Here is a 25663-nt window from a genome sequence, read left to right as displayed (position 1 = left end):
AAATACAAATACAAAAAGATCAGTATCTATTTAATCTGCAAGGCTAAAGCCACACAACTAGATTTCAGGGTACTACAAAATGACAGATTATGTAAATTCAAAATCTTCATTCTGCTCATAAATTACAGAGGCAAAAATATAACTATTTAAGTGCGTCTTAGAATGTATTTTCTCTTCAGAGAGCTTCCTGATCCTCTTGCCCTCTATTTTACCTTCAAGCGACTCACAGACTCTTAGGAGAAATCTGAAATTACTTCATGCCCCTTGTTAAACAGATTTTGAACAGTAAGTACTCTTGCAAAATTTCTCCCCCAAAAAAAAATTTCATATACAGATATATTCAGTGCATTAAAAAAGTAAACTCCATTAGAATAGAATATATATCTTCTTAAGATAACTGTTTAGACTTAAGTCAAAGGAGTTCCCACAAATATATTCTATTCTCAGGTTAGTTCGAGTGTGGAATAGGCAATTTGGCATGAGGCAAATCTGTCCCCTTTTGGAATGTTTTAAAACAGAATAAATCATGGGATGAATTCATTGCACATCACAAAAAAATTATTTATCTTTTCTTTTGTGAATTATTCATCAAATTAAACTAATAACAGGTCAAAATGTGTTTATGTGTCAGTCCTTTGTAGGTAAAATTTCATATAACACTCAAAACAAACATACAAAAATATAGGCATTATTACTCTCTACACTTTATATAGATCAGAAAAATAAAGACTGGAGAACGTAAATGACTTGCCCTTCCCAGACAGTCTGACTTTAGAGTGATTCATATCTACTGTACTTCATTATAACAGTGTATGTGAAAGTCTAGTTGAATTCTAAGTGATTTCATCTAGTATATGACATTCTTGAAGTTTTGACTTCTCATTTATATATAGCAATAAGCACATGTGCAGGATGGCATCATAAAACTCCCTTGGGATGAAAAAACATAAAAGGTTTTAGGCTCTTTCAAGAACAGCATGTATCTCAATGTTCCTCAAAATGAGAAGAATTGACTCCAAGGTACAAAACAGGTAAACTGAGGAAGCAGATGTTAATTACTTTAGCAGCTTCTGAAGTTCTTAGTGTCCAAGATTTAAATAACACTAGAACTATCTTAAACAAATGTTTGTGTTTATTTCCTCTCTTTTCTGAACAATGTTTTTGATGAATTATGTATAGATGGAATGCAAACACACAGACCCAATTGCCTTTGAAATACATAAGGCTATAAAAATGAGCAGAAAATATCCTTGGCAAAACCTGCACTGAGCTTTCAAAAGCCCACATATTTGAAACTGAGTTTGTGATGTACTCAAAACACAAACATCAGTGGGTTCTCACATTCCTCATTTCTCCCTCTAACGTCAGAATATTCTATTAATTTAAAAAACAGAGCTCTGTGCCATAATTAGTCTACATATTAAATCTTATCTGGGTGATACCTCTGAATGCAAAGTGACCAGAACAAATAATAAGACAGGAAACATTCCATGCAAAATAAAATTCAATGAATAAAATCTTCAATCCAATGCAGTTTACATAAATACACCCACAAAAATTACAACTTTTCTCAAGAAATGCATTCCCCCAAATGAATGTATGTTTATCTGTGTGAAGACATATACGCACAAAAGGCCAAAACATTTTTTTAAAATCCAAAACCAATTGATACTAGAACACTACACTGACACCAACTTTATAAATCATGGGCTTGTACAATAGTTCAATAAATACTTGATGTTCTGCCTCTATTCAAATGAGTCTGTGCATCCTCTGATTTAGTGCATGGCCAAAGAAAGATCTTTTAGCCCATCCTTCTGTGTCTTATAAAGGCTACTATGACAATCTTCACTTGTCTAATATTAATATCAGTTAATTTAACTTCTACTGCTAAATTGTTTATGAGAATTTCATTTTTATCAAAATTAAACCTAATATTAAAAAAAAAAAAAGTTAACATAACATATTAGGCCAGACTCTCTCATTCCCATTTATCTGTGTTTTCTGTGTCTTAGAGGCATCACTAAAGTTATACTTTAACATAAACTATTATAACATAAATGATCATATCCCACACATTTAACTTCATCTGCCATTTAACTTATATCTAAGGAAAATCAATGCTGGAGTAAATACTTACTAATGGTAACTTATTAGTTAAAGCTATGATCCAAGCCCATATATACATAGAAAATGAAGGAGCACATATACCCCCATATATATTCATCATAAGTGTGTTTGGTATATAAGTTTGAAAGAAGTTTCTCATATACAATCTTATTGTTCCGTGACAATAATCTCAGGCTTGTTACAATGACTTGGTAAAAATGGAAAAAAGTAAAGACGGAATTTCAGTGAATCATCTTTGGGTTCAGAGCTTTTGGGTATATAGACACAACCTCTCATTTCTTAAATTCTTCCCTAAAGGATGATGACTGTATTAAGCAAAATCTCAGATAACATCAGGTCAATTGGATGATGGCATCTTAGTCCAATAATGGAGACAACAGAATATTTGAAACTAGGACTTCGGTGAATAGTAACACAGTTTCACGGTGTGTCATCTCTTCTCTGTCATTTATCAGGTTTCCTGTACCCTAATAAGATGCATCCTATGTTAAGAGTTTGGAGATTGGATTGCTGCAGTTTCACCCTCTCACACATTGCTTGCCTTGGAATATGAGTGTAATCACAATGGAAACATCTGTGAGATGACAGCCTATTAAATGAATCCCCAGACTACATATCTTCAGCCTCTTAGAAGTTAGAAGAATCTCAGCTTTTTTTTTTCTTCAAGTCTATGCTTATTGATGGCAATCCTCAGAGATGTTCTGTAAGTCCACATGGGCACAGAAATGTCAAGGCTTCCTTTCAACAGAAAAATAACATTTCTGAGGGTTCTGAATTATGCAAAGAGGTAAGTCATTCAGGGATACTTTCTGACTGACACATAGACGCAACCAGACACACATAGATGAAATAAGGGTCTTCCCGAAGTGAGCATTGGCTCTGTACAGATGACCATTCTTTGATTTTAGACTCAGACATGTAGCAGCACTTACTTGTTCATATCATAATGTACCTGCTCTTTGGAGGAACTCAAGAGGACATATTTGCCTAAATAAAGAAGGCCAGCAGTAAGTTCCATTTGCAAGGCAACCATTCAGAGAGAAGATGCCTGTATCAGTCCTGTAGTGATGGAGGATCTCATTTACATGACTAATCTCTTACACAGAAATAAATCACTGCGCAACTGTGCTCTAGGTATAATGGTATTGAGCCTGGCCTTCTTTTATCCTATAATCAGTTAAAATACGAATTATGTTGGTCATTTGCAGAATTCTTTTATATACAAACAAAAAATCATGGTGGAAATGTATTCAATGCTCTAAATTGATGCTAGCCTCTTTCTGTTTTATAGTCAATAGAGAAAGCAATATTTACTAAAAATACAAAAATTAGCTGGGTGTGGAGGTACAGGTCTGAAATCCCAGCTACTTGAGAGGCTGAGGCAGGAGAATCACTTGAACCCACAAGACAGAGGTCACAGTGAGCCGAGATCATGCTACTGCACTCCAGCCTGCAGGACAGAGTAAGACTCTGTCTCAAAAGAAAAAAAAAAAGTATTGAACTACAAAAAAAAGCATTTTGCATAAATTTAGTTCACAAATTAAGCTATTACATCCCTAAATTATATTACATAAATATGTTACTAATGTTTTCTCTAACTTTATAACCACAACAGATCATTTATTTCCTTTTTTTTTTTTTTTTTTGAAATGGAGTCTCTCTATGGCCCAGGCTGGAATGCAATGGCGTGATCTCAGCTTACTGCCACCGCCGCCTCCTGGGTTGAAATGATTCTCCTGCTTCAGTTTCCCGAGTACCTGGGATTACAGGTTCACGTCACCATGCCCAGCTGATTTTTGTATTTTTAGTAGAGACAGGGTTTCACCATTTTGGACAAACTGGTCTCGAACTCCTGACCTAATGATCTGCCCGCCTCAGCCTCCCAAAGTGCTGGGATTACAGAAGTGAGCCACCGTGCCCAACCTGGCTTATTTATTTCCTAAAATTATAGGGCATAACAAATTAATTTTAAAAATACGTACAACTGGAGTACACAATTGTCAAGAACTATTTACTTTTGCTTAGTTGAAATATTTGGTAAAGACTTTGCAAATAAATACTCATCATGTCTATTCAGATCTATAATGTTCTAAAAATTCTGTTTAAGAATTCAAGAAAGAGGCCAGGCACGGTGGCTCATGCCTGTAATCTCAGCACTTTGGGAGGCCGAGATGAGTGGATCACCTGAGATCAGGAGTTTGAGACCAGCCTGGCCAACATGATGAAACCCCGTCTCTACTAAAAATATAAAAATGAGCCAGGCATGGTAGCGGGCGCCTGTAGTCCCTGCTATTCGGGAGGCTGAGGCAGGAGAATTGCTTGAACCCGACAGGCTGAGGCAGGAGAACAGCTTGAACCCAGATGCGGAGCTTGCCATGAGCAGGGATTGTGCCATTGCACTCCAGCCTGGGCAACAGAGCGAGACTCTGTCTCCAAAAAAAAAAAAAAAAAAAAGAATTCAAGAAAGAGACATTAATATCTCTATAAGTTTTACTCACCCCATACTCTTAGTATGAACAAGTCTTTAAATGTGTCTGCTAATCAATTAAATTGTTTTTCTCATTTCTTATGTTAAATATCACTTATTGAATACCTACTCTCCCTTTAAAAGAGAGACAAACAGCAAGCTTGTGGATTTTCTGAGAAAGTGATAGTTTCAATTCCTCTGTAAAAGTGGACAGATATTCTGTTTTTTTAAATTCAACTTTATATTAAAATGCTTACACATTCTAATGCATTTGTAAGAGATAGCACAGAAAGATGCCAGCTACCTTTTCCCCAGTTTCCCCCAATGGTAACATCTTGTCAAGCTAGATGTTATGATTGTACTATAAGCATTGTTGCAGTTAGCACAGAGGACGGTCAAAGGGTCCCTTCTGCTACACTTTCACAGCCGCACCCTCCTCTCGCCTGCTTCCACGCCCTTCAGAACCGCTGGGAAGCGTGAATCTGTTCTCCATTCCTATCATTTTGTCATTTTGAGAATGTTATATAAATAAAATTATTCAGTGTATGACCTTTGGGGAAGGGTTTTTTTCCACACAGCACATTTCCCCTGAGATCCATCCAAGATATACTGTGTATCAACAGCCTGCTCTTGTTTTACTGCTGAGTAATATTCTAGGGTATGGAGGTACCAGTTTGTTGAACCATTGACCGTGAAAGACATCAGAGTTGTTTCCATGTTCTGCTAATCTGAATAAAACTGCTATAAACGTTCATATACAGATTTGTCTGTATACCTATGTCTTCATTCCTCGAGGATAAATAAATAAGAGTATAACTCTGTCATCTGGTAAATACATATGTCATTTTTAAAGAAACTGCTATATTCTTTTCCAGAGTGGCTCTACCATTTTATATTCCCATTAGCAATTTGTGAGTAATCCAATTTCTCCACATCCTCACCAGCATTTGGTGTTGTCTTTACTTTGTATTTTAGCTATTTACCTACTTCACTGATTACTGTAGACGTTACTTTATACTTTCTTAACTTGTCATGCTCTACTGCAGTTGCTATTTTATAGGTTAAGTTTAGAAATCTTACCTTTCCTTGCATCTGTGTTTATATTTGCCTGAAATGCTTCCTCTACATATAGAAATACATTCGACAATGCTATAACTTTTGCTGCAACCCTCAAACATAATTTAGAAAACTCAAGAGGAGAAAAACAGTGCATTGTATTTACCCATATTTGTGCTTACTATGTTTTTCCCTCCTTCCTAGTGCTCCAAAATTCCTTTTTTGTTGTTGTTGTTTCATTTGTTTAGAAAATTTCTTTAGCCATTCTTTTAGGGTAGGTCTGCTGGTGACAAATTCGCTTAGCTTTTCTTTATCCAAAAAAAAGTATTGATTTGTTCTTTATTCCTGAACGACATTGTCACTGGGTATAATATTACAGGTTGGCAGTTCTTTTCTTTCAGTATTTGAAAAACATTGTGCCACTTCCTTCTAGCCTTCATGGTTTCTGATGAGAAATCCACTGTATTTAGAACAATTTTACCCCTATAGGGAAGGTGTGATATTTCTCTGGCTTCTTTCAAGATTTACAATTTGTCTTTAGTCTTAAGAAGCTGAATTATGTTGTGTGTTGGTGTGGGTTTCTTTGCGTTTTTCCTGTTTTAGATTCACTCAGCTTTATGAATCCATCTATAACTTTATGTCTCTTGCAAACTTCGGAAGTTTCCAACAATTATTTCGTTGAGCATTTGCCCACCATTATCTTCTCCTTCCAGGAATCCCCTGGCACAAACTTTAAATGCTCTATCAGAGTCCCACGGGTCTCTGAGGCTCTATTCCTTTTTTCTTTTCCCAGCCTAGTTTTTCTTTGCCATTTGGACTGTGTCATTTCTATGTTCCATCTTCCAGTTCACTGACTCTTTTCTCTGTTCCTTCCATTCTTGTGTCATACCCGTCAGTGAGTGTTTTATTTCAGAAATTTCAAACAAAAGGCTCTCCACTCGGCCTTTACTAGTGTTGGTGGGGACAAGGATAGGGCCGCAGTTTTTCTGTTGCGTTTGGCTGGAGTAGACTGGTTATTGTCTAAATGTTTTCTATGTTGCTAGGCAGCCCCTTTCTGAGTCCTTTGGATAAAAAACAGGCCACTGTTGGGGATTTCTTCCTTCCTTCCTTTCTTCCTTTTCCCTTCCCTTCCCCCCTCCCTTCTCTCTCTGCCTCTCCCTTCCTCTCCACTTCTTTTCTCTTCTCTTTTATTTTTGTCTACACATGTTGACATTTTCAGGTTGCCAGTTACTTCAGTTCCACATCTGAGGTAATGTGGCAAAACGAAAACTCAAGAAATTCACCTCTGTATTCTTCCTTAGGTTCTAAAATCCCTACTCTGTCCACATTCGTCTCACCACTTTCAGAATCTTAATAAGCTTGTACAGCTGACCCTTGAATAACATGGGTTTAAACTGCATGGGTCCATTTATATGCAGATTTTCTTCTGCCTCTGCCACCCCTGAGACAGTAAGACTAACTTCCCCTCTTCCTCTTCCTCCTTAGTCTACTCAATATGAAGACAAAGACGATGAAAATCTTGATGATCCACTTCTACTTAATGCATAGTAAATATGTTTTCTCCTTTTTTGGAATGTTCTTAATGTTTTCTCTAGCTTTTTTTATTATAAGCATACATCACATATTACCTATGAAAAATATGTATTAATCAACTGTTTATGATGTCAATAAGGCTTCCCGTCAATAGCCGGCTACTGGTAAAGCGTGGGGAGATAAAAGTATACATGAATTTTGTCGACATAGTGGTTGGCACCCCTAACTCCATGACTCCACGAGTCAACTGTACAATATGCAATGTGTAGGCTTTTTAGTGTAGTTGCTGGGAGGAAGAGGGAAAAGTATGTCTACTCCAGCTTCCCAGAAGCAGAATGTGTGCTAGATCATTCGTTTTTCAATGTCTCTATTTTTTCCCATTTTCCTTTAATTCTTTAAAGTTCTTAAAGTCTTGCCAACAACAAAACTGAACAGATGAGTGTGTAATGAAAAGAACTATACTCTAAAAGTGCTTTCTAAGTGGTCTGTGGGCATGTTCTCCCGGAACTGAGAATTCTATGAAATTTTTTTAGATGTGACATCAATGCTATTATAATCTTACAAATACCCTTTGCCAGTTAAATAGACAAACTCACTTTTTAAAATTATGACATTTCATAAGACGATGGTCTCAAGCTACAGTTCCCCAAAGTACCTGGGGTGTGGCACTAAAACTAATTTCCTCCTCAAAGAAGGTGAAACTAAGTGTGAGAGATACTGCTCAATATGTGGGGTGAGCATTGCCTCAGTGTTCCTAGGATACTCCCAACATATACCTTTTGTCCTGGAATAATTATTGATAGGGTATTCTTTTATACTCACAATATCTAATTTTGTATGATAAGCTAATATATATGCTCATATCACCTATAATAATGAAAATGAAAACAGGAGGAAAACACCCAGCAAGCACAGATACCACCCCAGTCATCTCCTCCTCAGGATACCACGGTGTATATTTACTATTCATCAGTGGAAGCATTAAGTAGCTCATATGCAAGGTCCATCTTCTTTTTCTCAGCAGCAACTTATTATTATATATTTTGTGCTTATACTGTGAAATATAGCACCTGTAATGATAATGAGTAACTGAAAGGTATTGACTAAATAGTTGCAAACATATGTTCTAAGATTATACAAGAATATCAAAGGATGCTAAAATTCTGCCAGTTGTACACTTAAAGAAAACACAGACATCAATTTGCAATTACATGTGTAACTTCCTAGTCTTTACAGTGAAACTCTTCTATGAACAAAGTTTGCCAACTTCTCGGCACCTAAATCTTTTAACTGTGATTTAATATAAGTTCCATAATTATCAACTTTTCTTTTTCAGTGTCCTCGGACATAAGTTCTCAATAGCCGGTTAGACATCTCCAAACACATGTACTCAGCTGGCATCAACTCCCATCATGTTGGAACAATGCTGCACCCTTCTCCCAACCAAACTGGGTCTTCAGACTTCCCATTTCCTTCTATGGCAACCCATTTTTCTCTAGTTCCCCACCAATGAAACTTCAATGCCAAGTCAGTCAAGGTTATGTAAAATATAGCCCATATTTTATTTTTTGTCCAATCTTCAACATCTCCTTCAGGTTCTAGAAGAACAAGAACCCACCCTATTCAGCAAGCATTCTCTATGCTCATTCCTCCATTCCTGCATCTACAGAATCCTACCTCAATTCAATTCATCCATGAAGTTCTTCCTGGTGACTTCCAACCAGATGTGTTTTCTCCACCTTTAAAACTTCATAATATTTTCAGGTGCGATATGGCAGTTACGTTTCATATTCATGTATTATAGCTATTAGGTTGAACCACATGGAATTGTAGAACCGATAAAAATGGCAGTCCCATATGGCTCAATCTAATATTTCTCTTGGTTTTAGGGCTCATAAATAAAGAGCAGTCTCCATGAAAACAGGGGCTGAGTTATGTCTCTCTTTTGGATCCCCTGAGAAGCCTAGGACATTGGAAGGGCTTAAAAAGTGTTTGTCAAAATAAAGACTCATAAATCAACACATGTCTTATGCATATATGTTTGCAAAGTCAATCCTCTGAAGCAGTTAGTCTAACTACATACGAAATCACTAATTGTTATACGAATCAGCACAAATGGCAGTTTAGAACCTGAAGGTTCTGGCAATATAAAATGTTTTGATTCAAGGAGCTGTTTTAAACTTATTTATTTGTGAAGGAAACATCCTTGGATTTAGAAGTTGGCAGATACAGTGAAAAGCTTTTTAGCTGACTGAAATAGAAAAAAAAAAATCAAAACACTTTTTAGCACATGCACTTCCCTTATAAAACCAAATTGCCTGAAAGCAGAGCCCAGCAGTTTGTGCACAATGAGTGTGTGCCTCAACACCATCAGCAGGAGATGCAAAATGCAGAACGACAGGAACAATTTGCATTTCTATAGCTTCTTTGTATACCCAAACTCTGAGAGCATTTTACAAAGCCATAAATATCATCACCCGGAAGAGCCTGGGAAAGGATGCAGATACAAGAACGGACTTTGTGTACCCTGACCCAGGAGTGCCCCTGTGCAGAGCAGTGGTCCCCATACAGCTGTAAACCTGAGTGCCATTAATTGATGCTGGTTAAGAAAAGGGGAACACATATCTGCAGGGTCCGTAACAGTCACAGGAACCATTCCCAGAAAGCGTTTGTCTTTCTTGCATTCACAAAGAATAACGTCAACAAATGGCGAGCTGTATTTGCGAGTTTCCCCAACAAAGGACTGGTCTCTAGTTCTAGGTGATGGTGGTATTATCAGTCACCTCACCAGTTCCCCCTGATTCCTACAAAGATCACCAATCCGAATGACAAGTGTGTAGGGCTTTCATGGGGCTAGGAGCAGTGGGCTGCCAGAAGCTCTGCTGGGGCCAGGAGAAAAGAGAGCATCATTCACTCTTGTTATGTTGCAGGGGCCTATTTCCAGGTACAATTTTACTGAACCTTAGAGAAATTCAATGCAAAGGTATACTTCTGTTGTGCTCCAGGCTTCCTTCCCCACCAGCTGCGGAACTGTGCAATTCTGGTCCTGGCCAAGCAGTGTCCAAAGCTAGTTGCCAGTGAGGCCTGAAGCCCACACCTCCTCTAGCGTAGCATAGCAGCAGCCCTCACTATCCTCCAGGGGTCACAATTGGGTTACGAATTCCTCACAGTGCAAGGACTGAGCAGCCTGACTGGGAACAATTTATTCGAATCCTTCTTCATTAAGATTCAAATGGAATAAGTAAGGCAGAAATTGAACAGACACAGAAATTGTGCCTTGCTGCTCCTGTAGTCAGTAAACATTTATTCACTAAGCCTAGCTCGTGTGTTCTTTCTCTCTCTCTCTCTCTCTCACACACAGTTGTTCTTCCAATCTTTCCTGCTTGCTGTTTTAATGCATAATTAAGAAGGTCAGAATTAATGAAACAGTGTGGAGTAAAGTTCAAGGAATCCCCAGGCACTATTTATTCTATTAGATCTCAGGCATGAATGTCAGATTGGCAGCGCAGGCGGCATGAGCAATGGAGCTGGCGGCATCCCAGAAACGGCCACCAAGGGAGACTCACCTGCACAGTCCAGTCATTCCTCAGCTCCTTCCCTGCGAAAATCACACGCAACTGGTCAGTCGGAACCCCCTGTCGCTTAGCAACCACCTCCTTGAGCTGGAAGATGCTGGTGTCAGAATCGACCTCCACTGGGAAACCATGGCTGGAGTTGAACCTGACAAACACTGACCAAGGAAATTGGAAGGGAGAAAGGAAGTGAGCATCACTTGAAGCCCTTAAATGGCCATAGCAACATTTCTCAACCGACTTACCCCTTGCAGCCTTTCAGTGAATGGCATATATTTTCTTTCACTTAAACAACAAAAAACTTAATGCTATAGAGCAATATTTGTGAAAAACAGAGTTGCCCATGAGATTTCCCTTTCATATATTCGTCAGTGACCTGCAAACCAAAATTGCATTTTCCCTTTGACATCCATCCTGAGGAACAGAGGCTTGAGCAGGACACTTGCCTGATTGGAATTGAAAGAGTCCCATGAGTTTATTGAAAAGACTCAGCTCTGACAGCTTGTACACACTCACGCTCCCTCCACAGTGAAGCTCTTAATAAAAATAGGAGGCAATGTATTAGCACTCAAGGTATAGCAATGGAAAAAATCCAAGCTGCTCTATAGACCAGAGCGAAGACCCACTAGGGGCTATGGCTCAGAGCCCTAGACTTGGATGGTCCTGGCCAAAATGCTCCACTGGGTCTATGAAGACAATTATTTGCCCTTTCTTTTGGAAGGGAGGGGGTGGGGATGCTGGTGACACCATTTGTCTTACTGAAGCCACTGTTCCCCATGAGACCCAGGCTGCATCCTCTGGTCTGTTTGCATGCTGTCTTCTCACCGCACCTGCTGTCCCACCTCTTCAGTGTCTCTCATCTGCCCTTTCCTTTCCATTCTTTCTCTCACTGCTCAAAGTCACACTCTCATCACATCTTTTCTAGAACCTCATAATAGCCCCCAACTGGAGTTTGGATCCAGTCCTTTCACCTCCAAAAGGCCCTACATAGTTCTGCAAAATGAGCCTTATTACTACAGAGCTATGTTGCACCACTCAAATCCTTTAAGTCTCACACTGTTGGCTGGTGAGGAAAGACTCCAAGATCCCTTTCATCTAGCACAAACCTATATTCCAGCACTTTCTTTATTAGTTTCCATGTGTACTCTTTTAAAAAAAAAAATCACAGAAAACTGCTGCATACAACTTCTTGCTTTTATTCATGACCTCCCTCCTTCTCTTCCTATTGAAATCCTGCCTGCCCCCATGGCCCACTTCAAATGTGACCTCCTCCAAGAAGCCTCTGGCTATCAGCTCCTGCAAAAGCCTGATCTTCCCTATTCAGGGCACCAGTGGCATTTACTATGTGCATCTTATAATATCCAACACATTCCTTGTGGAAGCAGGATGGCATAAGGGTTAAAAGTACATCCTGCAGCGTTAGGAAGACCTATGCAAAAATTCCCACAGACTCCTTTAAGTGGCTTAGGATGCTAGGGGTCAATCTATATATCCTGCAGTGTTAGGAAGACCTATGCAAAAATTCCCACAGACTCCTTTAACTGGCCTAGGATGCTAGGGGTCAATCTATTAACCTCCCTCTTTAGGTCTCAGTTCCTTTATCTTGAAAACATAAATAAACCATAGACCACATTATTTGACTCATTAAATAATATTTATAGTATTTAAAATGACCATCTTGTAACCTTTAAAAATTATGGACATTTAGCTGTTTTTGATATACATTTTACCTTCTTTAAAAGATAATAAACTCCTCAAGGGCAAGTACTACTGTTTATTTACTGCTGTGTTTCTTTTAAAGGTAGTACTATAGCTAATTATTTCTCAATTCCAATGTGAGATGACCCACTTCATCATAATTATAATAATCATTACAATGCCAATAATAATCAGGCACTTACTATGTGCCAGACATTGTGCTCTCACATGTCTGTGAATGTAACGCCCCTGTGACTGTAAAAGCCCCTGTGAATGTAAACCCCCATGTGATTGTAACGCCCCTGTGAATGTAAACGCCCCTGTGATTGTAACGCCCCTGTGAATGTAAACACCCCTGTGAATGTAAATCCCCATGTGATTGTAACGCCCCTGTGAATGTAAACGCCCCTGTGAATGTAAACCCCCACGTGATTTTAACGCCCCGTGAATGTAACGCCCCTGTGAATGTAAATGCCCCTGTGATTGTACCACCCCGATTGTAACGCCCCTGTGAATGTAAACTGCGGAATCTGCACACAGTGTCTTCCTCCCAAAGAATACAGCACGGAAAGGGGAACAAAAACAACCTCACAGTGGAGAAACCTGAAAGGGGCTACCTCAGCCAGGTGATCAAGGTCAACAGCAACAGTGGTAAGTCATCTTCATCATGTTTACCCTTGACACAATGTGATGAGACGGGCAATTTATCTCTGTGGGCTTTCTCTCAAAAACACATAAGCCGTCTAATCTTCAGGAAAACACTGGACAAAACGCAGTTGAGGGACATTGTAAAAATAACACCTGGCCAGCACTCCTCAAAACTTTCAAGGTCATCCAAAACAAGAAAAGTCTTTAGAAACTGTTAGAGTCTAAGAGTCTAAGGAGATGAGTAAATGCAATGCGGTAGCCTGGATGGAATCCTGGAAAAGAAAAGAGACATTCGGTAAAACTAAGAATATCCAAATATGGTTTGAATTTTAGTTAATAAGAATGTATCGGCATTTGTTCATTAATGATAACAAATGTAGTATAACAATGTAAGATGTCAAAAATAGGGAAACTGGGTGTGGGGTACATGGGAACTCCCTGTACTATTTTTGCATCTTTTTCTGTAAAACTAAAACTATTCTAAAATAAATGTTTATTAAAAAAAAAAAAAGATATGGATGAAGATCAGACTTGCTACCCAAAGAACAGATTTTCTTTTCAAGATCAACCAAAATAAATGTCTTCCAAAACAAACAAAGAACCCAGAGTCACTGGAGAAAAAATTACAGAATTCAGTGTCTCCAGTAATTACATTTATATAATGTCTGGGATATAATTTTGAAACTATCTAACAGTTCAAAGAATGATGAAAGCATACCATTCTCAGGAGAAAAGAAAATCAAGTAGACAAAACCCTGAAATGACTCTAATTTTGAAACTAGGAGACAAAATTTTGAAGTAGCTAGTAGTATTACTGTCCTTATGGAGAAAAAACAATTCTTTTTGCAATGAGTGGAATACGACAGATAATCAGAGAGATAGAAATTATTTAAAAAAATCAGGCTGGGCGTGGTGGCTCACGCCTAGCAATTTTGTGGGAGGCCGACACAGGCAGATCACTTGAGCCCAAGAGTTTGAGATCAACCTGAGCAATACAGTGAGACCTATCTCTATTTAAAAAAAGAGAGAGAGAGAGAATCGAATGGAAATTCTAGAACTAAAACTACAATTGTCTGGAATAAAAATCTGTTAAATAAATTTAATACCTAAATGGAGATTAAAGAGGAAACATTAGTGAAGAAAAAATAATTGTTTTTAAATGAATAGATGTTAGGGACATATTAGATAATATCAAATGATCTAATACATATGTCATTGGAGTCACAAAGAAAAAATGAAAGAATCGGTCAGAAAAATTATTAAAAAAATAATGCCCTCAAATTTTAGTATGTGATGAAATAAATAAATTTACATATTCAAGATGTTCAACAAACGTCAAGCAGGATAAACATGAACGTGCCTGTGTCAAGGCAAATCATAGCAGAGTCAAACTATGGAAAGCCAGAGATAAGGAACAAGCTTTGAAAACAAGAAGAAAACTTTGTCAGTCATATACAGGGTTAAAATGACATAATTAATGGTTAACTTCTGGTCAGAAACAACGGAGGCCAGAAGTGATGGCACAACATTACAGTTCAGGAAGAAAACACAAAGCAAAACACGCTTGTCAATGCAGAAATTTATATCCAGTGAAAATATCTTTTTAAAATGAGGACAAAATAAAGATACTTTAAGATGAAATAAAATTAAGATAATTTATCACAAGGAGACTCATATTACAAGAAATATCAAATATCAAATAAACTCTTGAAGTGAAATGGTACAAGACAGAGATTCAAATCCACAAGAAACAGTAAAAGCATCATAAATGCTAAATACAGGAGATAATTAGGTAGGAATTTTTTGCTTTATTCAACATAATTTATTTAATGCAGATGACTGCGTAAAGCAAAAATTATATTCCATGTGGAGTTTAGAACATATAGGTATAATATGTATGCCAATTATAGCATAATAGGTGGGGGGTAAATATGAGTCTTTTATTTATTTTATGAAGTGAAGCAATATTAACAATGAAGGGACTAAGAAGTTCAGGACAGACATTATATTTCTTATAGTAAAAATCAAAATGAATAAAAATATTGACCCAAAAAGCAAACAAACGTCATAACGGAATTCCAAAAAAATACTGAAATAATCCCCCAACAGGGCAGGAGATAATGAAGAATGGAAGAAAAATAGAGAGGTAGATAGAAAAATACAATAAACTGGTGACCAGAACTCACCACATCAATAATTACAAGAAATTCTAATAAAGTAAACACTCCAATTAAAAGGCAGGGACTACGTGGACAGAAGGAAGTGGGTCCAGCTATACTGTGTCTATAGGGCTGCATTTTAGATATAAAGACACAAATGGTTTCAAAATAAATGAGTAAAAAGAAATATGCCAAGCAAAATGTAATCGTAAGAAGGCAGGGGTGACAATATTATTAATATCACATAAAATAGATTCAAAGGCAAAACTAGTTCGAAAAATAAAAAGAGAGAAACTTAAGACTATGCTGCCACCACTTGAAAAGGTGGATCACACGACTCAAGAATCACAGCCCAAGTCTTCCCACTCCTTCCCTCCTTGAGGTGGGAGAGGTGCCCGGTACTGCATTGGACCAGACAGGGAATGTCAAGGTCTCCCACCACTTCCAGGTTCCCCAGCTGGAAACAGAATGAGGGCTTCCTACCCTCCTCAGGGAGTAAGAGACCCCGGTCTTAGAAAATAGCAACTGCTGAAGATATCGCCCATAGTCTCAAGGCAACAGCTTTGGTTCTTTGACAAGAAGGTATCTGCAGTAGAATTCCCTCCGCTCCCTTTTTTCCCTCTCTCTCTCCCCAACACACTTTTATTTTTTATTCTTTAATTAATTCTTCCACTTTAAATTTATTTAGTAGAAACTACATTAAGGGAGAGAGAGGTAGGAAAAATGCAACTGAAAATCTGTATAATAAGATGTGTATACTGTGGCGAAGACCATGGACTTTAGAACCCTTCATGTGGGTTCATAGACTAGCTCTGTCCCATCCTAACCAACTGTGTAAGCATGTCACACAGTTTCTATCCCTCAATTTACTGCCAACAGAACAGGCAATAATAATAGTATCTGGCCAGGCGCGGTGGCTTACACCTGTAATCCCAGAAGTTTGGGAGGCTGAGGTGGGCAGATCACCTGAGGTCAGGAGTTTGAGACCAGTCTGGCCCACATGGTGAAACTCCATCTCTAACTAAAAATATCAAAATTAGCTGGGCGTGGTGGCACATGCCTGTAATCCCAGCTACTCAGGAGGCTGAGACAGGAGAATCACACGAACCCAGGAGGTGGAGGTTGTAGTGACCGAGATCGTGCCATTGCACTCCAGCCTGGGCAACAAGAGTGAGACTGTCTCAAAAAAAAAAAAAAAAAGATGAGAAAGTGGACATAATAATAAGGGCAAAACTCTTTGGGGAAGGAGATGAGAAAGAAAGGAGAAGAAAGACTGGATGATAACTAGAGAGGGTTTGTGTCTTATAAGGTATACCTTCTCAGTGTACCTTAGCAAAAATAATAATAATAATAATATCTACCTCCTAAAGTTGTTGTAAGAATTTAATAAATCAATATAGGAAAGGTATTTAGAAGAGTGCCTAGGCACATTTTAAGTTTCAACAATTATTGGCTCTTACTTCACGTCCAACATATGGTGTAAAAATTATTGTAATTATCACATCAATTGTGCCATATTAATGTTTAGTTTTAAAAACGTACCATTTATTTTCTTTAAATAAGAAAAGTGTTCCCGATGGAGTTCTATTCCACTACACTTTATAGTAAACTGTAATTGGTCTAAAGTGACGTTAGTATACTGATAATGATATCTTCTGTTTAAATAGAGCTCTCAATTTTCAAAGTGCTTTTACAGATGTTATCTCAGTTAATCTTCACAACAGCACTGAAAGATATTGGGAAACCATTTACTATTCCTATTTTTAAAAGAAAGAAACAGATGCACAAAGAATAAAAGTGGCTTGCCGAACATTCACAAGGATAGGAGCAGGAAAAAGAATCTTGGGTCCTGAACTCCCTCCTCTGTGTCAGTGGCTTCCACACTGGACTGTATGTTACCCTGAAGGTATATGGGACTTGCCCAGGGAAAGTTCTCCTATTCCTCACACACCGTTCCTTCAAACAGATACGTCTGAAAACACATTTATGGCTGACGTTTCATGATAGATCATTTTGTCCCAGCTTCCCTTCAAGATCAACATTCTCTCACTTCACAAAAGAAAGGAATACACTCAATGTCCCCCACGGTGGCTCTGGTGCAGCAACACAGGGTGGTAAAGGAGAACGCCTTGAACTACTGGGTACAGGGAGCCTCTTTTAACCAAAGCCCCATTAACTCACAGTAGAGCTGTATTTCTTTCAGAGTAAGGTAAAGGTTGGCAGTAGGAACGATGTATTTTTTAGCCATTTCGGACTGTCTTATCAGCACGTGGGTTGGGTTAGGTTGTTATGAATACAGATACATAGTAAAGAGGGACAAGAGAGATGGTGATGTTCATTTAACTCTCCTAGCACTTCTACCCCTTGGTATTGCCAAAGAAGTAATTCCTCCTCAGGGAAGGTCTCAGAAGATCAGAGCTAAGATTGTTGTTTCTAATACTGAAGATGACGGCACCTTATATCATTCAGAAGACAAACTGATTGCAAAGTTCCATCTCTTACCTAACCATCCATCTGTCCATCTGCCCATTCATCCACACATCCACGTAGCCAGCCATTCACCCATCCATCCACCTACCTCTATAGTATAGTTATGCTTCAGCAAATGATGCAAATACATTTTGAGAAATGCATCTTTAGGCAATTTGATCATTGTGCAAACATCATGGTGTGTATTTATGCAAACCTAGATTATATAGCCTATTATACACCTAGGCTATATAATATAGTCTATTGCCCCAAGGCTACAAACGTGTACAGCATGCTACTGCACTGAATACCGTAGGCAATTTTAATACAGTAGTGTTCGTGTCTCTGAGCATCGCAAGGGTACAGGAAAATTATGGTACTATAATCTTAAGGGAACACCATCATATATGTGGTCCATCATTGACTGAAATGTTGTTATGTAGTGCTTGACAGATATAAGATGGCTAGGTGGGCCCATTTTTTTCTGAAAAATTAACTCTTCATGGCTGTCTAATTTGATAGAGAAGATTGGTTTTACATCATGTCAAAAGGCGGTCACTCTCCACAAACGGAATATGCAACTCCAAGGCTTTGATTTAAAAAATGTTAAATAATTTTATTATAAATATTGTATTGGTAAAAGTGTATTAAACTGAAGAGTATTTGAATTTTTCCCAATATTTCAAAATTTATCAGATTTAACAAAATGCATCTAAATGATAAAATGGCAAGAATAATTAATAGTGAGTTAAAAAAACTTAATAAAATATATTTGATAAATTTCCTAGAAATTTAATAGGTGAATGTCTCTACATGATTTTTTTCCAAGTAATTAGCTTCAAATTCTGTATTTTCAACAAAATTAAAGACAGACTCAATCGGGTTGTAAATTGATAGATCACTGGAGTAATTATAACAAACATTACTAACAAATTTTTGTTAAAAGTTTGAAGACATTAAAAGAATGAAGTTGCTATAATAAAATTTCTTTTTTTCCCATAAACTTATTAGTTAGAACATGGGCTTACACCAATAACAATGAAAAGGAAGAACAAAATGATGTTGAATGTATTTCATTCCAGCAATAAGTAATATTCATCCACAGACAGGTTACCATGCATAAAAATAAGCCCATTCATCTAATTAAGGGGTTTATTTCTAATATTTTTATGCTTAGTAATTATTTGTCAAAAATACCAAGAAACCATTCACCCAAATATATATTTATATTTTTAAGTGATTTGTGTACTAAAAATAGCATGACATATCACAATTCATTCGAAATTAATACTAAGGCTTATGGTACAAGGGAATTTAAAAATATATCATAAACTTTAATTCTTTTACATGTTTTTGATGCAAAGATATACTTCAGGATGATGCATAAAGATATTCAAAACAAAAAATAGTTGATTCTTGTTATTTTCTATAGCCTATAGTTGTAGTCTGTAAAGTCACCATGAACAGTAAACTGCTGAACACTAAAGCATTGTTCCTAGGGAAAAATACAGGGTTAGGTTCCTTTGAGCCTCTGGTTACAACATTTTCATCCACCAGTCAACACATAACCTTGTTTTATGTGTGTTTCTGTTTAAAGACAGCTTATTTATTACATATTACTGATTCATTAACATTGCACGCATAGCCAGTATCACTATAACTCATGCCTTAGCTAAGTTTCTATAATGTGTATTTCTCCATAATGGACATCACCACCTACTTAAACTCAGGAACACTAGCCAGCACTTCAGCACTATGCTTGGGGCCATTTCAAACGGTGAAATCACCAATAAAAAGCACCAAAATGTGAAAAAGATGACACTATATAGACCTCAAAAAGGGCATTTGTTTCCAGTATGAAAGCTGAAACAAGAGAGCAGAACACTCAACCTCAACTGGGAACATGCTTATTGAGCAACTCAAATCTTCACAACTCTGCCATTTCTGTGAATGACCTTAAAAGCTGCCAGTACTGATTTTAGGGCAAGGAATAAATTTTACCATGTTGGTGAATTTGCAAATTTGGAACCCATCAATAATGAAGATTAACTGTATTACATTGGGATAAAGTTATGCAGGAGAGTAGAATAGAAATCAAAAAGTTTGTAAAAAAGAAACAATATAAAATTTCAGACTATTAAAAATAATCTCTTACATATATTATTAGCAAGATGATAGCGAAGGGCAAATCATCATTTTTAATGTCCCCCTGAAAATATTTTAAAAATGATGCAATTGCTTTAAAATTTAACTTCAACATTTATAATCTGACCATACTGCAACTGCTTAAACCTATATTAAAATTTTTATATCAACTTAAAAATGTGCAAGGAAGTACATGGTTTCTCAAGGTTTTTTATAATACATATGAGCAAAATAATTTCAAGATTACTAACTTTAGAAAGAGAAGCCAAAATCACAATGAGGCTCATTAATACGAACAAAGAAATAAAACCTACACCAAATCCCAAACTGAAGAGTCAGGTGTTGAAACCAGTCATTGAGTGATGCAGACACAAACTCTGGGACTCACACTGTAATGAGTGTGTTGTGTGTGTTTGTCTTATTAATCACAGTATTTTTTATAAATATTGCTTTGCTCATTTTTATATAGACAATTTTCAAACAATCTTATATTTCTCAGTTGCTTCAATCAAAAAGAGGTTTGTGGCTGGGTGTGGTGGCTCACGTCTGTAGTCCCAGTACTCTGGGAGGCCGAGGTGGGCAGATCACTTGAGGTCAGGAGTTAGAGACCAGACTGGCCAACATGACAAAATCCCGTCTCTAATAAAAACACAAAAATTAGGCTGGGTGTGGTGGCTCACGCCTGTAATCCAAGCTCTTAGGGAGGTGAGGTGGGTGGATCACGAGGTCAGGAGTTTGAAACCAGTATGGCCAACATGGTGAAACCCAGTCTTTACTAAAATTACAAAAATTAGCCAGGTGTGGTGGCACGCATCTGTAATCCCCAGCTACTCATGAGGCTGAAACAGGAAGAATTGCTTGAACCCGGGAAGTGGAGGTTGCAGTGAGCCGAGATCGCTCCACTGCACTCCAGCCTGAGTGACAGAGTGAGACTCCATCTCAAAAAAAAAAAAAAAAAAAACCTGGGCCTGGTTGCACATGCCTGTAATCCCAGCTACTCAGAAGTCTGAGACAGGAGAATCACTTGAACCCAGGAGGTGGGGGTTGCAGTAAGCTGAGATTGCATCATTGCCCTCTAGTCTGGGCAATAAGAGTGAGACTACATCTCAAAAAAAAAAAAAAAAAAAAAAAAAATAGAGGTTTGTAAGAATATCTAAGAAAATATTTCCTCAGACAGGAGCATTACTTTTAGGAAACGATAGTACTATGTAAATCTATTCCACTGTTAAACATTTCCAATACAGGTCTTTCCCTCCCAGAGACAGGATAGCTTGCTGGCTCTGTGAGTAAAATCATTAGCCCCGGCTTTTTGTTGCCTTTTTTTTTTCTTTTTTTTTTTTTTTTGTGGCAGCTTGTAACTTTACCTCTAAAATATGCATAAATTTTCCATGTAACAATAGGGTAAATTTATTTCACTAATTTTAGGATAAAGAAAATCAATAAATTTAAATGACTTATACTGAGTAAAAGAAGAGGAAGAAATAAATGTTTTTGTTTTGTTTTTAAGACAGAGTCTCACTCTGTCATTAAGGCTGGAGTACAGTGGCATGGTATTGGCTCACTGCGTGCAACCTCTGCCTCCTGGGCTCAAGGCATTCTCCTGCCCCAGCCCCCCGAGTAGCTGGGACTACAGGCGTGTGCCACCACACCTGGCTAATTTTTGTATTTTTAGTAGAGATGGGTTTCGCCTTTTTGGCCAGATGGGTCTTGAGCTCCTGACCTTAGGTGATCCACCCTCCTTGGCCTCCCAAAGTTCTGGGATTACAGGCATGAGCCACCACACCTGGCCAGAAATAAATATTTTTATTGTGAGCCATCAGAAATTACTGATTCATGCATTAAAAATACTGAAGCAGATACAGTCCAAAGGCAGCATCATATTACTGTAGAGATAATACAGGCAATGCACTTGGAAGAGTGTGCATAGTAAGCACTTTTAGATAGATAATGGCACTCCCCTGAACTGAAAATAAAAGTTATAAATAAATAAATAATTTTTAAAATCCAAAAAAGATGATGGTACTGATATTAGTATAAGAAATTACCATCTTATATTAACTTACCAAAAATTATTAATTAATAATGAAATTGTCAGTAAAAGCAAGTCTTTGGCCCACAGATCAAAATTCACAAAACAATTTTATCCTTAAACTTTAAATACAAAATTACATTTATGATCGTATTTTTAATTTCTTAGCAAAGATTTAAGCCAGTGGCAAATACAGAGGCTCTCAAGCCAGACTACCTCAGTTTAAATGTCTGCTTCTCAACTTTCTTGCTTTAATATCCTCAAAAGTAAAAACACCGTTCACATCTATCTTACGAAGTATGAAATGTCTGACTACATGTAAAATTCTTAGATTAATGCATAGTATATAGTAAGCACTCAGTAAATGTTAGCAGCTACTACTAAACAATAAAAACTAGCCACATTTTCAAAAATGATTTGGAACTTTCTAGTAATCACCAACATTACTTTCTGAAGCTCTATTTGGAAATATTTGTTAACATCTTCTCTTAAAATTTCTATAGATAGGGAGAAGTTGGAATCTCACACACTGCAGGAGGGAATGTAAAATGCTGCGGCCACTTTGGAAAACAGTCTAGCGGTCCCCCAAATGCTCAAACCTAGAGTTATCACATGATCCCGCAATTCTACTCCTAGGGTATATACTTGATAGAAATGAAAAATATGTCCAAATAAAAACTTGCACATGAATGTCCCTATCAGCATTATTAGTAATAGCCAAAAAGTGGAAACCACCCAAATGCCCATCAATTGACCAATGGACATATGCATGTGTTTGTTGCATCCATACATTGGAATATTACCCAGCAATGAAAAAGGATGAAGTGCTGGTTCATACCACAACCTGGATGAACCTTGAAAACACTGTACTCAGTGAAAGAAGTCAGTCATGAGAGACCACAAGTACGATTCCACTGATATTCAATGTCTAGAGTTGGCAAATCTATAGACACAGACAGTGCATTACTGATTGCCTAAGGTGGTGATGGAGAGTATTTGGGGAGAAACAGGAGTTACTGCTAAAGGGAAGGGGGTATCTTTTGGGAATGAAGAAAATCTAAATTGATTGTGGTGATGGTTACAAACCTCTGTGAATATACTAACAAACATTGAATTTTAGACTTTAAATGGGTGAATTTTATAATATATGAATTATATATTAGTAAAACTGTACCTCCCCCACTGTCCCTCCCTAAAATAAAACCAACCACATCTCTGTATACCCATCACTTATTAAAGTATTTGGTAAAACACTGTGACTTAGTACTTTTGGGATAAGCGAGTGAATGAATGTGCACTCACTTCACTTTCAATGTTTACTCCCCCTATTTTCACCTATTAGAGAAAACTGTAATCATGAGAAGTAACTTACAAAATCTGCAACATCATCTTTGCATTTAGATTTTGTTTATATAATGTGACAAAGATTTTCTGTTAAATATCTCACAGTAGCTGTACTTAGAAGTGCTTTAGGAACCTGAAATAGTACTAACAGTATGAAAAAAGTAGACTTATACTTCAACCTTTAATATAGAAAATATAATTTGCTCAAATTACTCACACTGTTCTAATTTCCATATGCTCTAAAGTAGGAATAAGATTCAGACCTAATTGCTGGTGACATTAAAATTCATTCAATTCTTACTGTCAACAAATAGTTACTGAATACGTAACTATTTACCAGGCACAGTGCTAGAAAGTGATATTACAAAAATGAACAACACAACCTGGGAACAGAGATATTACAACAGAATTATGTACAAGAATATGATGCATGCTATATTAGGGTTTGTACCGTGCGTACCACACCAAAATGTTTTAAGAATGAAGAAAAGAGGCTGGACGTGGTGACTCATGCCTGTAAAACCGGCACTTTAGGAGGCTAAGGCAGGCGGATCACTTGAGGTCACGAGTTCGAGTCTGGTCAACATGGCAAAATCCCATCTCTACTAAAAATACAAAAACTAGCTAGACATGGTGGCATGCACCTGTAATACCAGCTACTCAGGAGGCTGAGGCAGAAGAATCACTTGAACCTGGGAGGCGGAGGTTGCAGTGAGCCGAGATTGCGCCTCTGCACTCTAGCCTGGGGGACAGAGTGAAAGTGTCTCAAAAAAAAAAAAAAAAAAAAGAGACCAGCACTTTGGGAGGCTGAAGTGGGCGGATCACTTGAGGTCAAGAGTTCAAGACCAGCCTGGCAACATGGTGAAACCTCATCTCTATTAAAAATACAAAAATTAGCCAGGTGTGGTGATACGTTCCTGTAACCCCAGCTACTCAGGGGGGCTGAGGCAGGAGAATCGCTTGAATCTGGGAGGCAGAGGTTGCAGTGAGCCAAGATCATGCCAGTGCACTGCAGCCTGGGTGACAGGCTGAGACTTGTTCTAAAAAAAATTAAAAATAAAAAAAAAGAGAGAGAGAGAATGAAGAAGAGTGACTAAAAGCTGGAGTAGTCCAAAATATTTCAGAGATAAGGGAAAATGTAGTAATGACAGAGAAAAATAAGTGGGGGATTTCCAGGTAGAGATTTGTTTTTTATTGCTACACGTTAAATACACAGTTTACTTTTAGACAACAGCAGTGTATTTTCATTAGCCATGAGGTTGTCAGTATTATAGGACGGATGTATTTGCAGTAGTGAGCAGAGAGCAGGCAGAGTCTCGTACGACTGTGAGAACTCTGGAGCTGTCCCATGAGACTTTTTAACTGGCTAAATTTTCTATTACACAAAAGGACAACGTAAATAACTCATCTTTCAATATTAAGACAACATGTTAACTAATCAAAAATATCCTGGCTATCACGAAATTCAAAAGGAAAATTTCAAAATATCTACATGTTTATATTTTGAATTGAAAGATATTCTAAAAGTTGTTTCATGATTATGAACTGCACAAAGGAGGCCAATGTTTGGTTCACAAATGTGTGCTGGTAATTACATGGGGCATCAGCTGAGTGGTTGTATATGGTTTCTCACAAAGGCATCTCAAGTTCAACCAGGTAAATTGATGGAATTATCAGAAACATCAGACCCATTTCATTTCAAAACAAATGTGTGTGTGTGTGTGTGTGTGTGTGTGTCCGTGTGTGTGTGTGTGTATGGTGTGTCTACATGTATGGATATGTGTGGAATTGTGTGGATATGTACAGTCTCCCCCAGTATAAACGTGAGGCTACATTCTTGGGTTAAGAGGGCTAATGTGTATCTTGCCTTCTCATCACCAATTATCCTACAAGTACATCCGTAATGATAACTATATCCTTCAATAGATGGCTGCTTACTTCCCAAATTTTAACACTGAAAAAAATATTATGTGTCCATAAGATAATTTTAAGTCTATCTACTGGAACTGCAAAATTAGGAGTTGAATGAAAACTTTACTTAGTGCAGTATGTTTTAAACTCATCTTTGGCTAGGTGCAGTGGCTCATGCCTGTAATCCTAATATTTTTGGAGGCCAAGGTGGGCGGATCACCTGAGGTCCGGAGTTCGAGACCAGCCTGGGAAACATGGCAAAATCCCATCTCTACTAAAAAGACCAAACTTAGCCGGGTGTGGTAGTGGGCGCCTGTAAGCCCGGCTACTTGGGAGGCTGAGGTGGGAGGTTGCAGTGAGCTGAGATCGCGCCACTGCATTCCCACCTGGGTGACGGAGTGAAACTCCATCTCAAAAACACAATTAAAAATTAAAAAAAGAGAAAAACCTCATCTTTGAGCATGTAAGTACTTGCTTTGATACAAAGGGTCTGCTTGAGTTT

General features: G+C 37.7%; 1 protein-coding gene across 7 annotated transcripts in view; it reads right to left on the bottom strand.

Moving 5' to 3' along the window:
- Positions 1–25663, bottom strand: part of PRKN (parkin RBR E3 ubiquitin protein ligase) — a 1364839-nt gene that overhangs the window by 1074689 nt on the left and 264487 nt on the right. For 5 of the 7 annotated variants that reach the window (XM_065543170.2, XM_045390376.3, XM_045390380.3 and 2 more), the window contains exon 2: positions 10753–10916. The exons of the other annotated variants lie outside the window; for them this stretch is intronic. In XM_065543170.2, coding sequence (XP_065399242.1) covers positions 10753–10916 — 164 coding nt within the window. The remainder of the gene's footprint in view (positions 1–10752; positions 10917–25663) is intronic. 7 annotated transcript variants of the gene reach the window in all.

The sequence above is a fragment of the Macaca fascicularis genome, chromosome 4 (assembly GCF_037993035.2).
Source record: "Macaca fascicularis isolate 582-1 chromosome 4, T2T-MFA8v1.1".
Classification (NCBI taxonomy): Eukaryota; Metazoa; Chordata; class Mammalia; order Primates; family Cercopithecidae; genus Macaca; species Macaca fascicularis.
Note: the sequence above shows the minus strand (reverse complement) of the source record. Positions and strands in the feature narration are given on the sequence as shown.